The sequence below is a fragment of the Carlito syrichta genome, unplaced genomic scaffold, assembly GCF_000164805.1.
Source record: "Carlito syrichta isolate Samal-C Ts95f unplaced genomic scaffold, Tarsius_syrichta-2.0.1 Scaffold285058, whole genome shotgun sequence".
Taxonomy (NCBI): domain Eukaryota; kingdom Metazoa; phylum Chordata; class Mammalia; order Primates; family Tarsiidae; genus Carlito; species Carlito syrichta.
The window spans coordinates 228465-245934 of record NW_007229154.1 but is presented as its reverse complement, the minus strand read 5'-3'; the positions used below and the strand labels follow the sequence as shown (position 1 = coordinate 245934).

At 39.5% G+C, this 17470-nt stretch overlaps 1 protein-coding gene across 3 annotated transcripts in view; it reads right to left on the bottom strand.

Annotated features, from left to right (window-relative positions):
• Positions 1-433: 433 nt before the first annotated feature.
• The window catches only part of TIMMDC1 (translocase of inner mitochondrial membrane domain containing 1), a 36549-nt gene continuing 19512 nt past the window's right edge, over positions 434-17470 (bottom strand). For 2 of the 3 annotated variants that reach the window (XR_002481629.1, XM_008052632.2), the window contains exons 5-7: positions 11307-11385; positions 8598-8708; positions 434-856 (exon numbers count right to left, since the gene is read on the bottom strand). Coding sequence is in view for 2 of the 3 variants with exons in the window: in XM_008052632.2 (XP_008050823.1) it covers positions 706-856; positions 8598-8708; positions 11307-11385 (341 nt within the window). In the remaining variant the exon portion in view is untranslated. The remainder of the gene's footprint in view (positions 857-8597; positions 8709-11306; positions 11386-17470) is intronic. The other variant, XM_008052633.2, reaches the window with a different exon arrangement.

Below are 17470 nucleotides of genomic sequence, written 5' to 3'. Positions count from 1 at the left end.
GAGTTGGGGGAGGTGGGGGGATTGGCAGTAGCGGGAATCTCCTGGGAGAGAGGGGATGCACCTCATCAACAAGGGTACCTACATAATGAACATTTGTATGCCTAACCCTGAATTGTACATCCCATCTTTTAAATACAAAAATTAAGAGAGAGAGAAAAGAAAAAAGACAGAACATAAAGGCAGCGTGGTACTGGCAAAGAATAAATAAATAAATAAAATAAATTCTAAAAAGAAATTGAAACGATTTGAACTATCATTAAATTTAATAAAGTTATTTTGAGAAGTGAAAAAAAAGGAGTACCTTTTTGAAAGACTACATAAATAAATATACAATCTGTACAATTCAACTTTAATTCTTTTGGAAATATTTTATTTACTGTTGTAGATCCGGGGGGAGGGGGGATACACGAATACACATACATACACACCAATAGACCAATATAAACATAAATATGTATTTAAAATTTAAGGATAACCTGCAGGGACTACAGTTTATGGGGGAAAAAGAAAAGAAAATTGAGGATAAGTAAAGTGAGAGTACAACGGCCATTCTTGGTTAAAAACAAAACAAAGGGCAAGTTACCACCACCACACGTGCCAGCACTTACATTTGTCAGCAGGCTGACCCAAGTGTAGCTTGTCTATTAGCATTCAAAGGACATGGCAACACAGCTTCCTTTAACTCTCCAATGATCCAGAGCATTTTCAGTCCTTGTCTTGTTCCTCGGTTGCTGAAGGGTTTCTCGGAAGGTTTAGCAGTGCTTCAATTTTCTTAGCATCATCTTCAGATTGATTTTTCTGTAAGCTACTTTCAATTTCCTCAGGAAGCTGCTCAGTAACTTGTAGTCTGGCTTTCCTGTAATCCAACAACAAAGGAAATGGCAAGTGTTGCTCCATTTCTTAAAGAGATTTAAAACAAAAGGACGGCATTTATGCTACTCTCCCTGCTTTGGTATGACAACTTATGAGCAAACATTGCCTCCTGCATTCAAATACAGTAACTTTCTTCTGTCTCCTAACCTATTACACTCTCAAGCCAACTATGATTCCCACATTACAATAATGGATTCTGTTGTGGCTGCGGCACTGATCCACGAGACACTCCAGTGTTGGGTCCTAGAGTTCGCACAGGAGCGACGTGTGGGAGCTAACACCCACTGGGCAAGGAGTGAGGCTCAACTCTTGGCTGCCCTCTTGCCCGCAGGGTTGGAAGAATGTGACTACCCTGCCACTCTGTTAACTCTGTTATCAGACCCCATAGAAACTGGACAAGTAGTAATCCAGGTAGAGAAAACCGGGTAGGACAATACTATAGATGTATATTTATAAAAGTTAAAATCTAATTTCCAAATAGTAGATCAGTTCTTTTTCTCAGTTCTTTTTCTTTCCTTTAAGTGATTATCCGGGTTGCCTATAACTTTCTTCTCAACTCTTCGCAAATAGATTTGACCATTAATTCTTCCATATCTCTACAGCCAGTTTTCCACATTTTGTTCTACTAAGGCAATTTTCTGGATCTGTTTATTTTATTTTTCTATATTATTTTCAAGCAAAGAAACAGACACACAGAAGACACTTAAACATTCATTGAATTAACTCTCCAGAGAAATATCACACACGTACATACACACATACACATATGCAGGCTGTACACTTTTGACACCATTTTATTCTGCCAAAGTATTATTTCATTACTATATAATATAACCCTGTGCACTGAGGCTTCCCCTCTCAGGGGACATAAAGACATTGTTGGTGATTATACTGGACAAACTCATGCAAGCACAAATTTTGCAAAATGTATGTTTCCTTGATGTTTTCCATTCAAATTGCACAAAAAAGCAAACAGATAACATATACACTGAGATATGACCAATCAGTCGAGAAGTGACTTTCAGGAAATCACAAGTATGTTCTTCCACATCTTCTTCAGACAACAGACTGGACAATAAACTACATATTATTAACGTGGGAGGAAGAAAACGAGACTGCACTGTCTGTATGAATAGAAAAACAGGTGGAAGACGTCAAACAAATCACTATTGTGCAACATGTATCAATGAACCTGCAATGCATGTGGTGACTGTGTTACACATTTCAAAAATATATAAACTTTGTTTTTGTCACAAGCTCCTCAATGTCCAAAATTCTATTATAAGTCAAATATCATTACAATAAAATAATTGGTTCTAATGCTATACTATTTAATACGAAGTAATTCATTTTTCACTATTTCATAAAAAAGCGTGGTAAAATGACTGGCAGGTGGTCCATGAGATGTATCCAAGTGCAAAGGGTTAAATTATTGTTCTTATTCATTTTAAAAATTGATACATAATAATTGTAATACTTATGAGGTTCAAAATGGTATTTCTTTTCTTTTTTTTTTTTTTTTTCGAGTTGGATCTCACTCTGTCATCCAGGCTGGAGGGCAGTGGCACATTCACTGACACCCCAGACTGACCTGCTGGGCTCCAGCAATCCTTCCACCTCAGCCTTCCAAGTAGCCAGAACTATAGGCACACATGCCCAGCTAATTTTTGATTTATTGTAGAGACGAGGTCTCACCAAGTTGCCCAGGCTGGTCTTGAACTCGCAGGCTCAGGCAATCCACTCACCTTGGCCTCCCAAAGTGCTGGGATTACAGGCGAGTCACCAAGCCTGGCCATAACTGTGGTTTTAATGTGTATTTACCTGATGATTGGTGATGTTGAGTACTTCTTCATATAATTGTTGTCCACTTGTATGTCTTTTTAAAGAAACATATGTTCAGATCCTTACTGATATTTTTAAATAAATTATTTGGTTTTTTGCTGTTGAATTGATTGAGTTCCTCATATATTCTGCATATTAATACCTCGTTGGATAGTTTGTAAATATTTTCTCATTCCATCTCTTCACTGATAATTGCTCCCATTGCTGCACAAAAGATTTTTAGTTATATAATCCCATTTACCTATTTTTGCTTTTGTTGCCTGTGCTTTTGACGCCTTATCCACAAAATCTTTGCCTAGACTAATGTCCTGAAGTGTTTCCCCTGTTTCCTTCTAGTAGTTTTATAGTTTCAGGTTAAGTCTATACACCATTCTAACTTAACTTTCTATAGGGTGAGAAACAGGTTTAGCTTCATTCTTCCACACATGTATTCTGTTGCCAGTACCACTGATTGAAAAGGTTTTTTGCCAAGATATGTTCTTAGTGCCTTTGTCAAGATCAGTTGGCTGTACATATGTGAATCTATTACTGGGTTCTCTATTCTGCTCTACTGGTCTGCTTTTGTGTCTGTTTTTATACTACCCTCATGCTGTTTTTATTACTGCAGTTTTGCAGTATATTTTAAATCAGTTAATGTGACGCCTCCAGCTTTATTGTATTTACTCAGGATTGCTTTTATTATTTGAGGTCTTTTGTGGTTTCATAAAAATTCTAAGACTGATTTTTTTTTTAAATTCTGTGAAGAATGCCATTGGAATTTTGATAGGGATTAGACTGAATCTGTAGGTCACTTTGGATAGTATGGTCTTTTTGACATTATAACTTCTTCCAAACTGTGAACATGGGATATTTTGCCTTTTTTTGTGTCCTCTTCAATTTCTTTTATCAGTGTTTTATAGTGTTCATTGTAGAGATTATATCACCTCCTTGGTTTAACTTATCCCTAGGTCTTTTAATATTTTTTAATACTTACCGTACATAGGATTGCTTTCTTGATTTTTTCCCCCAACAAATTCATTATTGGCGTACAGAAATGCTATTGATTTTTGCATCTTGATTTTATATCCTGCCACTTTACTGAATTTGTTTATCCATTTAAAAATTTTATTGGTAGACTCTTTAGGTTTCTCTCCATGTAAGATCATGTTGTCAGCAAACAGGGACAATTTGACTTCCTCTTCTCCAATTTGGATATCCTTTATTTCTTTCTCCTGCCTAACTACTCTGGCTAGGACTTCCAGCACTATGGTGAATAAAAGTGGTGTCTTCCCTGTTCATTATGATGCTAGCTGAGGGCTTGTCATATATGGCCTCTATTGTGCTGAGAAACATTCCTTCTATATCCAACTTGTTGAGAGTTTTTATCATGAAGGGGTGCTGAATTTTCCAAATGCTGTTTCCGCATCTACTGACATGATCATATGGTTTTTGTTTTTCATTCTGTTGATGTATCACATTTATTGATTTGTTTATTTTGGCCCATCCTGCATCCTTGATATAAATCCCACTTGATCATGGTGTATAACCGTTTTGATGTGCTCTTGGATTTGATTTGCTCATTTTTTTTTAAGTTGGAGTCTCACTCTGTCACCCAGACTGAAGTGCAGTGGCATGCTTCCAGCCACCACAGCCTCGACCTGCTGGGCTCCAGAGATCCTTCCTCCTCAGCCTTCCAAGTAGCTGGACTGCAGGCGTGTGTTATCACACCCAGCTAATTTTGGGGGTTTTTTTTGTTTGTTTATTGTAGAGATGAGGTCTTGCCAAGTTGCCTGGACGGGTCTCAAACCCACAGGCTCAGGCAACCCACTCTCCTCAGTCTCCCAAAGTGCTAGGATTACAGGCTGAGCCACTGAGCCTGGCTGATTTGCTAGTATTTTGTTGATGACTTTTGCATCTGTGTTCATCAGGAATATTAGTGGTTTTCTTTTCTTTTTAAATGTGTCCTTCTGAAGTAGGGTACGAGCGATTAAATGACAGCCCACCAACTCAAATTAACAAAGGAGAGGTTTATTAGTCAAGGGTCTGTTGGCCAGCAACCACTTGCTGGAAGCATAAGTTCCAAGACAAGGGCCCCATCCTGCAGCAAAGGATTGTCTTAAGTAGCCCTTAACCACATTCTGAAGGCCTGGGCTACGTTAGGGGCTTTCTTTGATCTAACCGCAACATTTCCTATCTCCTGCAGGCGCAGGCAAGCAAGCAAGTTTACAGAAGCAGATGTAGCTGGTTATGCAGGTGTGGTTGATAAGGGTACAATTAATTGTGTAATGTTTGCAGAGAAAGTTTCCAGGAAAGGAGTAATGCCTGCCTCAAGGTTAGAGCTATTCCTGCTTTTCCCCCTTACACTTCTCTCTTTGTTCTCTTTGTTCCTTCTTACACTTCTATGGTTTTCGTATCAGGGTAATGTTGGCCTTGTAGAATGAGTTTGGAAGGAAGTCCCCCTCTTCAACTTTTTGGGATGTTTTGAGAACTGGTGTTAGTTCTTTTTTACATGTCTCACAGAATTAGCAATGAAGCCATGTGGTCCTAAAGTTTTCTTTGTTGAGAGACTATTATGATTCAATCTTGTTACTTGTTTTGGTCTGTTCAGATTTTCTATTTTTCATTGGTTCAATCCTGGTAGGTTATATGAGGCCAGGAATGCATCTATTTCCCCTAGCTTTGCCAATTTGTTGGTATATCATTGTTCATATAGACTTTTACTTTTTAATTTTTTTATTTTAAAGACGTGGGGTACAATTCAAGGTTAGATATACAAGTGTTTATTACTACACAGGTACCCTTGTTGATGAGGTGTGCCCCACCCCTCAGCAGTTTCCCACTACTGCCAAAACTACCCTCCCCTTCCCTAGTAGTTTCCCACTACTGCCAATCCCTTCTTATAGTATTATGATAATTGTTCAAGGTCCGCTTTTGAGTGAGAACATGCGGTACTCAGTTTTCTGCTTCTGTGATAGATCACTGAGTTTGATAGACTCTAAATCCATCCAAGTTGCTGTGAAATCCGTAGGTCTGTCTTTCTTTATGGCTGCATAGTATTCCATTATGTATATATACCACATTTTAAAAATTCAGTCCAGTTTTGAGGGGCAGCACGGTTGGTTCCATGTTTTTGCTATTGTGAATAGTGCTGCAACAAACATGCCTGTGCAGGTATCTTTTTTGTAGAATGATTTGAGTTCTAGGTATATTCCCAATAGGGGGACTGCTGGGTCATATGGAAGGTCAATGTCTAGTTCTTTCAGAAATCGCCACACTGTTTTCCAAAGAGGTTGCACTAGTTTGCATTCCCACCAGCAGTGTAGAAGTGTTCCTTTTTCTCCATATCCTCACCAGCATCTGTTGTTTGTTGTCTTAATGACGGCCATCCTTACTGGGATTAGGTGGTATCTCAATGTGGTTTTGATTGGCATTTCTCTGATGAGTAGTGAGGCTGAGCACTTTTTCATGTGTCTGCTGGTTGTCCAATAGTCTTTAATTATGCATTTTATTTTAGCAGTATCGGTTACATCTCAGCAATATCGATACTGCTAAAATAAAATTGCTCCCTTTTTCATTTCTGATTTGAGTCTTCCCTTTTTTCTTAGTCTAGCTAATGGTTTGTAGATTTTATTTATCGTTTCAAAAAACCAACTTTTCATTTTGTTGATCTTTTGTATTTTTTCAAGTCTCTATTTCATTTAGCTCTGGTTCTTTTTAAAATTTATCTCTGGTGAATTTCTCATTCAGAGCATGAATTATTTCCCCAATTTCCTTCAATTGTCTATCTGTATTCGCTTGTATCTTGCTTAGTTTCATTAAGATAATTTTTTGGAACTCATTTTTAGGTATTTCATAGATTTCCTCTTTCTGGGGGCCTGATACGAGAAAATTATTGTGTTTCTTTGAAGGTGTTGGATTTCCTTGCTTTTTATATTTCTTGGGTCCTTACATTGATATCTGCACACCTAATGGAACAGTTGGTTCATTGAATTTTATGGAGTAGCTTTTGTGGGAAAATACTTTTTCCTATAGGTATGTCCTATAGTGTCAGTAGGATAGGATATTTTAGAAAGAACAAAACAAACATATATCTGTTCAAGCGGTATGAGTCTGCCCCAAGAACAGTTGAAATAACTGGCGGCTTGAAGTTAAGGAACATCTCTAAGGTCACATAACTAAGTAATAGTCTAGCTGGAATTTAGACCCATTTTTCAACGCTTCATTGGCTACAAAATCAATGCTTTGTCTCCTGCAGCACCTAAGTCCTTGGACAATGCACCTACAGTTAAGGATTTTCATGTGTGTATAGGTGTGTGTTCATCAGAAATGGAGGCTTCAAATAATAACACTGAAAAAAAAAAAAGATATATCATCTACCTGACTTGCAAAATAGCAGATGCCACCTTAGATACCCAGGAAGCTAAATTGTGAGAATCATTCATACTTAGGAGCACTAGACAACATTATTATGTTGATCTTACATAGAATCTGCACAAAGTCTGATATCAGTCTGAATACTCTACCCAAAAACTATAGATTACTTACCCCAGGAAATGATTAGATAGAACAGGCAAAAGTTGTCATGCTCCTCAGTGGCATTCTGTTCATAAACAGCCAGTGTTTATCTAATTCCTCTGCATCTACAGCAAGATTCTAATCTTTGAATGCGGAGACTTAATATATTTTCATTTATAGATGTATGCATAAAAGGAATATCACCTTTTTTTTTTTTTGAGTTGGAGTCTCACTCTGTCGCCCAGACTGGAGTGCAGTGGCCGCTCCCGGCCACCGCAGCCTCGACCTGCTGGGCTCTGGCGATCCTTCTGCCTCAGCCTTCCACGTAGCTGGAACTACAGGCGCGTGCAACCACGCCCAGCTAATTTTTTGATTTATTGTAGAGATGAGGTCTCACCTGCCCAGGCGGGTCTCGAACCCACAGGCTCAGGCAATCCACTCACCTCAGCCTCCCAAAGGCGCGGGATTAGTCTGAGCCACCGAGCCCAGCTGAAAACATCACCTTTTAAATAAGTCAAGTAGAACTCACTCTCTAAATGTGCATTCCCTTTAGGTAATTTCCTATGCAGTCAAGAACATAGGAAAAAAAATGCCACCAAATGAGATTCACAACACTTTAACTTTTTAAAAGTATCTTGAGCCCACGGGTTCGAGACCAGCTAGGGCAACTTGGTGAGACCTCATCTCTACAATAAATCAAAAAATTAGCTGGGCATGGTGGCACGTTCCTGTAGTTCCAGCTACTTGGAAGGCTGAGGTGGAAGGATCGCCTGAGCCCAGTAAGTCGAGGCTGCAGTGGCCATGAACGTGCCACTGCACTCCAGCCTGGGTGAGAGTGAGACTCCTACTTAAAAAAAAAAAAGTATCTAAAGATTTTCATTAGATGTAAAATAAATTAGTGTCTTTCATTTTTCTTTTTCTTTTTTTTTTTGAGTTGGAGTCTCACTCTGTCGCCCAGATGGAGGGCAGTGGCACACTCCCAGCCACCGCAGCCTTACCCTGCTGGGCTCCAGCGATCCTTCCGCCTCAGCCTTCCAAGTATCTGGAACTACAGGTGTGCACTACCACGCCCAGCTAATTTTCTTTTTATTATTTATTGTAGAGACGAGGTCTCGCCAAGTTGCCCAGCCGAGTCTCGAACCCACGGGCTCAGGCAATCCACTCGCCTCAGCCTCCCAAAGCGCTGGGATTACAGGCGTCTTTCATTTTTCTATCCTCCCTGAGTAAATAGATTAAAAGAACATGTACAGTATGAGTTGTAGGACTCAGTTAAAATAAACTCTTCTTTGAATTGACAGGCAGTTTAGAGTACTTGGGTTAACAGAGTACCACTAAATAAGGCCTGAGGTCAGGAAAGTCAGATTCCCTAGTCTTAACATGTTCCTTACCACTCTTCCAGTTTTAGCTCGTAGAATGCCTTTCGATCCTTCTGTTTCCTCTCTTGAACAGTCTCACCACAGTACTTCTGAAGTGCCATCATCAGGCTTCCTACAGGAGTGCTGAGGGGAAAGCCGAAGGGAAGCTTAGGGGGAAAAAAAGTCATTATACCATGCAACACGAGTGCCTCTCTGCTAAGGCATGAGCAATGTCAGAGACACTTATTCCTAATTTGTTACACAATAGAATAGCAATTCATCAAATAATTAAAGTTAAAGTTACATCTAATGAGCGATATAATGTCTCTTGATGTGATACATTGAGGTCACAACTACAGCTATGTTGTACTCCTGACAAAAACATTAAACATGGCCAAGTACGTGGCTCACACCTGTAATCCCAGCACTTTGGGAGGCAGAAGCAGGACTGCTTGAGCCCAGGAGTTTGAGACCAGCCCATGCAACAAAGCAACACCTCATCTCTACAAAATAAATTAAAAATTAAAAAATTTAGCTGGGTGTGGTGGTGTACGCCTATAGTTCCAGCTATCTGGGAGGCTAAGGTGAGCCATGATACTGCCTCTGCACTCCAGCATGGGCAATAGAGACTCCAACTCAAAAAAAAAAACCCAAAAAGTTAAACATAAATCTAATCATGAGAGGACAAGTAAACAATATTGAGAAACATTCTGGGCATTATTGTGATAATTGAGGAGTTTTGAATATGGACCCTACCTAAGTTTTATTGTAACAATGTGTATTGTGATAATTGTACAGTGAGTCCCCTACATACAAACGAGTTATGTTCCAAGAGTGTGCCTGTAAGTCCATTGTGATCTTAAGTCTGACAAAGTTAGCCTAGGTAGCTCAGAAGAAGGCAGTGAGTTGGGCTGCAAGAAGCAGGGATGTCTTGAGCAGGAGCAAGGTGCATGCATACCAGTGCAGAGCACAGAGGGCTGGGAGTGGGGCGAGAGGCGCAGCTGGCTGCCTTCCTCATGACTCCTCCCCCAACCCACAGCTGGGGGTCAGCTGATTCCAGCCATAGACAGGGCTCCACCTACCTGGCTGCTCTCAAGTGACAGCTGTGGTACCCAATGACGGGCTGGGCCTCGGTTTAGGAGCCTATGAGGACTGGGTGCTAGGAGGCAGGCCAAACGGCCACAGGGGACTGAGGAGGAGAGGCCTGCATTGGCCTCAGCTGGCCTTGCCAGGGCTCCAGTGGCAGCAGCTGCAGTACCATGTTGCTGCAGTACAGGCAGAGGAGATGTCCCTCACCAGCAGTTCCTGCACAGCCCATTCCTTTCCAAAAAGTCTTCCACTATGGCAAGGAGAGGAAGAGGAGGCTGTGGAGGGGTGGGGTACCCACTAACACAATCACTATATTGTATCATCTACATCATTGATGCTTTTATGCTTGCTTCTGGACATCCTGGGCTTGAAATTAAGATACTGTACTACTGTAACTCTATACAGTACTGTAAAGTGAAGGACACAAAAGCACAACCAGTTGTAGAGGATGCATGCACAGTGACAACATACACCAGACACGTGAACTAACTTAGTAATGGGATGTGCAAACACATGCAAAGGCATGTTCCATTCTTTGAAAGTTCACAACAGCAACTTTAAGGTTTGTATGTAGGGGACTTACTATATTAAGATTTCATCAAATAATGTTCCTCATCATGGAAGTTGCATAGTGATATACTTAGGGGTGAAGTGTCATGAGTTATCAAATGGAAAAGAAAAAGAATATATACACATTCCATACATATACCGAGACAAAGAAAGCAAATACGCCAAGTGTTAGCAGCTGACGAAGCAAGGAGAAGGTTATATGGTATTCCGATGTACTAATTCACTCAACTTTTCAGTAGATTTGAAACTTTTCAAAGTAAAAAGATGGAGAAGAAACATTTTTAAATTTTATTAAACTAAATAAAACGTCACCAAAATTTTTTTTTTTTTTTTTTGAGTTGGAGTCTCACTCAGTCGCCCAGACTGGAGTGCAGTGTCCGCTCCCGGCCACTGCAGCCTCAACCTGCTGAGCTCCGGCAATCCTTCCACCTCAGCCTTCCAAGTAGGCAGAATTACAGGCATGCGCTACCACGCCCAGCTGATTTTTTGATTTATTGTAGAGATGCGGTCTCACTGCCCAGGCGGGTCTCGAACCCGCGGGCTCAGGCAATCCACTCACCTCAGCCTCCCAAAGGCGCGGGATTACAAGCTGAGCCACCGAGCCCGGCTACCAAAATTTTTTATGAACTATGCTTGTTAACTGTTTCTTATTCCTTTTTCCTGCTTTTTATAAATATGATTGTTCAAATTATAAAGTTTCAGGCGTTAGTAATACTTAAACAGTTTTTTTCTCTTATTATTTTGCATTTCCTTATGCAGCCAGTGTTAAACAGCTTTTATCTAGTGAAAAGGAATTTTGAATAAGCACTCTATCTTAGACAGCTATATTAAATCAATGCTAAATTATTTATTGTGGTAATTGTATTGATATCTCTAAGTAAAATAAACCATGTAAAAACTGAAATAAACAACTGGTATAGAATTAGAACTAGACAGGCAAAGCAACAACCAACGTAGGACTAGAGAACTTTTACAGGCTCAGAGGATTACATTTTTTTCTTTAGAAATGAATGAGATTTTCCAACAAACAAGACATTAATAAGAGTTTGTGCCAATCTAGAATCAGACTATGTTCATGCTTACCCCAGCAAGGCTCCAATTATACCACCAGCCATCAGGGCACGCAGGCCTAAGTTTATTCTGAAAAGACTTCCTGTGACAGCTGTTTAGAAACAAAAAAGGTAATATTAAATCATTTGTAAATACTAGAATGCCACTTAAAAGGACACAACCCCCGCGTGAGCTTTCTGAACCCAACAGTAACACACCTCTACAGCCTACACTTCTTGACTCTAAAATGCCAATAGGTAGCTTCCTGTCTATACTGCAGATTCAAAGTTAGAAACAACCTTTATATATAAAAATAAACCCCTAATCTGTTCCATGGATCCAGTTTATTTTCATTCTGCTTCGTTTTTGCCCATCCCCTGAAAATCTTGAAAGTTTTCCCCCTTTTCCTCTTTCATTTCTTCAAGGAAAGCTTTCTCAAAATTTAAAAAAAAAAAAAGGTTCCACTAGTCCCTGCTGTTTATTCCTTCCCCTGCCTCATCCTTTACCCACTGCTACACGCCACCACTTAGAAGGGCGGCAAGCAGGCAGCATTTGGCCTACGCCGCCACCAAGTGGCCAGTGCATGGAGATACACTCCTTCCCAAGGGGACTGCATCCATTACGCTCGTTCATTTTCCTCTTCCACCATGCCCAGTGCAACTCATGCCATCTGAGGTATTAACACTTTTTAAAGAATTACATTTGAGATTTATTTAATTTATTTTATTGAGCTACAGCCTCACTCCGTCTCCCAGGCTGGAGTGCAGTGGTACACTCATGGCCACTTCAGCGTCGACTTACTGGGCTCCAGTGATCCTTCAGCATGCAGGCTCAGGCAATTCACTCGCCTCCACCTCCCAAAGTTGGGATTACTGGCTGAGCCACTGAGCCTGGCCACAAGGTCTATATTTTTAGGGGATACTATGTTTATTTTTAAAAATTTTCTGAATTAACAAAAACAAAGATCATCTTTAATCCCATTACCCACAGACAGTAATTGGTCTTTTTCTAGTCTTCCAAAGTGTTTTACTATGCTGCCAAGGCTAGTCTTGAATTCCTGGCCTCAAGCTCCCAAATTTCTGCCTCAGCCTCCCAAAGTGCTAGGATTACAGGCGTGAGTCACCATTCCCAGCTCCAAACAAAATATTTTTTAAAAAAACAAAGTGGGGGCCGGGCTCGGTGGCTCAGTCTGTAATCCCAGCACTTTGGGAGGCCGAGGCAAGTGGATTGTCTGAGCCCACGGGTTCGAGACCAGCCCAGACAACTCGGCAAGACCTCATATCTATAATAAATAAAAAATTAGTCAGGTGTGGTTGCACACGCCTGCAGTCCAGCTACCTGGAAGGCTGAGGTGGAAGGATCACCGGAGCCCAGCAGGTGGACGCTAGGGTGGCCATGAGTGTGCCACTGCACTCCAGCCTGGGCAACAGTGAGACTTCAACTCAAAAAAACAAAAACAAAAAAACACCAAATTGGGGCCATGCTGTACACATTAAATTTTCTATTTTCAGCCAGGCTCAGTGGCTCAGCCTGTAATCCCGTGCTTTGAGAGGCTGAGATGAGTGAATTGCCTAAGCCCAAGGGTTCGAGACCCCCCCTGGGCAACTTGGCGAGACTTCATCTCTACAATAAATCAAAAAAATTAGCCGGGCGTGGTAGCGCGTGCCTGTAGTTCCAGCTACTTGGAAGGCTGAGGCGGAAGGATTGCCGGAGCCCCTCAGCAGGTCGATGCTGCAGTGGCCGGGAGCGGCCACTGCACTCCAGTCTGGGCGACAGAGTGAGACTCCAACTCAAAAAAAAAAAAAATTTTTTTATTTTCACCAAACGTATTATTAAACTCCACATCACTAAGTTTTCTCCAATGCCTGGATATATCACAAATTTTTTTCTAACACAGGTTTTCTACTTAAGGGTGTTTTAAGTATAGATGTCATGATAATCCCTGCACAAATAACCTTTTTATACATCTGATTGTTTCCTTAGGATGAACTCACAGGAATTAAATGTCTAGGTCAAAGGGTATGAATATCTTTAAGGCTTTTAACTTAAATTATTAAACTATTCAAAAAGCTTACATCCTTTTCCTATTAAAAGCATGCAAGTGCTCTGCTATTCTACATTTGCTTAGCTTATCTTTTCCAATTCAATCGGCCAAAAATTGTATCTAATTTTAAATTGTATTTCTCTGATTACTACAGAAAGGTAGATGTTTTTCCTGAGCCTTACAAGTTATCCGTGATACCTCTGAGAATTACAAATTCATATCCTTTGTTCAGTCTTCAGTTTTCTTTTTGATTAATTGGGGCTTTTATCTACTACCTGTACACATCATTAATTTTGAGTTGTTTACATTGAATGTCTTCTGCAGTATCTATGATATAGGGAAGTTAAAAATTTATGTGTTAATAATTTCCTATATAGTTTTAAAATTTATATGTTTTCTTATACATGGATTTTTTCCAGTAAATATACTGAAAAATTGTTGGTGATGTGCATCAATTTGAAAAAAAAACTAACAAACTGCCTAGCCTAGAAATAGCAAAAAAACATTAAGAGAAAGTTAGGTATGTCATGAATGCATAAAACACTAGTGGTGCCAAAAATATATATACACATTTCAAGTGACATTAAGAAATGATTGCCATAATCAGGAGTGTCTGTACACTGATGGTTGCCACTTTAAGCAACTCTCATAACTGCAGAAGTCAATACATGACTTGTATTCATCTTTTGTTATTAGTGTATATATTGAGTATTACAATTTATTTTTTTTTTTTGAGTTGGAGTCTCACTGCTGAGCTCAGGCAATTCCTCTGCCTCAGCCTTCCAAGTAGTTGGAACTACAGACGCGCATACCCCATCCGGCTCATTTTTTATTTATTGTAGAGACAAGATCTTGCCAAGTTGCCTGGGCTGGTCTCAAACCCACAGGCTCAGGAAATCCACTCTCCTCAGCCTTCCAAAGTGCTGGGATTACAGGCTAAGCCACTGAGCCCAGATGAGTATTTCAACTTTTTTTTTTTTAATTTTTATTATAAAGATGTGGGGTACATTTCAGGGTTAGGTATATAAACATTGATCATGCAGGTACCCTTGTTGATGAAGAATGGCCCTCCCTCACTTAGCAGTTTCCCTCAACTGCCAATCCCACCCCATATTTCAACTTTAATAGTGTTTTCCTTTCTTAAAAGGAATATGTGTATGTAAATGCTAGTCTCTTTGTGTTATTAGTAAGGCTTCTGTCGAATATTAGGCTCTTACTAGTTGTTTTAGGAAAGTCAAAAATTATATTCAAATTAACTTCATAGGGGGTAGGCATTCACACACACACACACACACACACACACACACACACACACGCATATGCATGTAGAGTTTCTTCCCATCCAGATATCTACTTATATATTTCTCCTTATATGGGTTTTTTTTTACATATGCACTTTAAATGAATCATATTTTGTTACACTGAATATAGTTACAATTTAATTTCTTTCCAAATAGTTAATAACCATTCTAGCCCATGAACTGTCCATTCTTTCCCTAAGAATCTAAAATATCACCTTTATTCTCGTTTTCATATTTGTATATGCTTGGTTTTGTTCCTGACTTTTGAATTATATTCCATAGATCTGTCAATATCCCACTGTTCTATTTATTGTAACTTTACATATATTTTAATTTCTGACAATTGTAAGACTTCCTCATTATTCTTTTTTGAAATATTTTTGCTATGTTCATACAATCAGCATTTTAGATGTGTTAGACATTGTCACAAGTTCTTTAAAAAAAACTATGATTTTGAATTTCTTTCAATTTATAAATTAAGTAGAACAATACTGGGTTAACTGTAAATTGTTCCCCATTCTATTATTACTTTATGATTTATAATTTCCTTCATAGAAGTTGTACACTTATTAAATTTGTTCCTTATTATTTTATATTCTTGTTACTAGTATTATATAAAGAATTTTTAGAAAATAACCACTGATGGAATATTAAAAGGCTATTTGTATATTTATATTTGATTAACTAGAAATAATAGTTTTTCAAGTGATCCTTTTAAATATTACCTGCAAGTGTGGACAATTTTGTTTCCCCCTATTTAAAAGCATTGCCTCCCCCCACCCATGTTAATGTATTTTTAACAGTTTTACTGAGGTATACTATTACATATCCAAAATTCACCTAAATGTGCAATTCAATTATCTTCAGTAAAATGAAAATTTAGTTGCATTAGTTATACAACCATCACCACATTCCAATTTTGAACATTTCCATCATTGCAAAAAGATTCCTCTTGTCCATTTGTGGTTCCCAGCCCCACCCCAGGCAAACACTAATTTGCTTTCTAGCTCCACAGATTTGCCTATTCTGGACATTTCATATGAGTAGGCTAGTATTATGAAGTCTTTTGTGTCTAGCTTTTTTCATTTATCAATGTTGTTGGCCAGGCGCAGTGGCTCACACCTATAATCCCAGTACTTTGGGAGGCCGAGGTAAGAGGGTTGCCTGAGCCCACGGGTTGGAGATCAGCCTGGGCAATTTGGTGAGCTCTCACCTCTACAATAAATCAAGGAAAATTAGCTGGGTGTGATGGCGCATGCCTGTAGTTCCAGCTACTTGGAAGACTGAGGTGGAGGGATCACCTGAGCCCAGCAGGTAGAGGCTGCAGTGGCCATGAGCATGCCACTGCACTCCAACCTGGTTGACAGAGTGAGACTCCAACTCAAAAAAAAGAAAAAAGTGTTGAGATATATTCATGTTGTAGCATATTACTGTCCCTTTTTTTTGTTGTTGTTGTTGAAAATATCTCACTGAATGAACATATCACATTTTGTTTATCCATTCACTAGTTGAAGAGCATATGGATTATTTCCAGTTTGAGGCTGTTAGGAAAATGCTGCTATAAAAGTTCACATACGTCCTTTGGAATATGTTTTCATTTCTCTTGGGCAGATTCTTAGGCATGGAATTGCTGACTTGCATAGTAAATTCTGTTTAACCTTTTTTTTTTTTTTTTGAGTTGGAGTCTCACTCTGTCACCCAGGCTTGGAGTGCAGTGACACGCTCCATGCCTTGACCTGCTGGGCTCAGGCGATCCTTCTGCATCAGCATTCCAAGTAGCTGGAACTACAGACACACGCCACCATGCCCAGCTGGTTTTTGTGGCTTATTGTAGAGATGAGGTCTCACCAAGTTGCCCAGGCTGGTCTCGAACCCCAGACTCAGACAATCCTCTTGCCTCGGCCTCCCCAAGTGCTAGGATTACAAACTTAGCCACCGCACCTGGCCTGTTTAACTTTTTAAGTGACAACTAAAGTCTATTCCAAAGTGGTTGCACCAATTTACATTCCCACCAATAACACAGGAGGGATGTGGTTTCATAGCATCTTCATCAAAATTTGCTATATCTTTTTTAGTATAGTTATTGTGGTGAATAGGAAATGGTATCTCACTGAGGTTTTAATTTCCCTAATGACCAATAATGTTGAACATCTTTTTATTTGCTAAGAGCCACTCATATATTTCCTTTGGTGAAATGGTTATCAAAACCTTTTGCCAATTTTTAATTGGGTGGTTTTCCTGTTATTAATAGAGTTCTTTCCATATTCTGGATACAAGTTCTTTGTCAGATATCTGACTGCAAATATTTTCTACCAGTCTGTTGCTTGTCTTTCCATTTTCTTAATAATGTATTTTTTTGAAATGCAAAATTTTGATGAATTCCAGTTTATCAGCTTTTTCTTAATGTACTGTGCTCTGGCTGTCTGTTTAATAATCTTTGTTAACCAAAGGCCACAAAGAATTACTCCTGTGTTTTCTTTCCAGAGTTTTAAAATATTTAGCTCTTAAACTGAGGTTTCTGATCCATTTTGAGTTAATTTATGTGGATTGTCAAAATTCACTTTTCTGCAGGTGGATATCCAATTGTTTCCATTTGAAGAGAAGACTATTCTCCCTCCCCACACACACTCCCCACTGAATTGCTTGGGCATCTTTGTGGAAAACTAACTGAACAAAAATATAAGGGTAGATTTCTGGACTCTCCATTCTGTTTCACTCATTTGTGTGTCTATCCTTAGGCCAATACCACAGTGTCTTCATTATTATAGTTTTGTGGGGGTTTTTTGGTTTTTTTTTGAGTTGGAGTCTCACTCGGTCACCCAGACTGGAGTGCAGTGGCTGCTCCCGGCCAC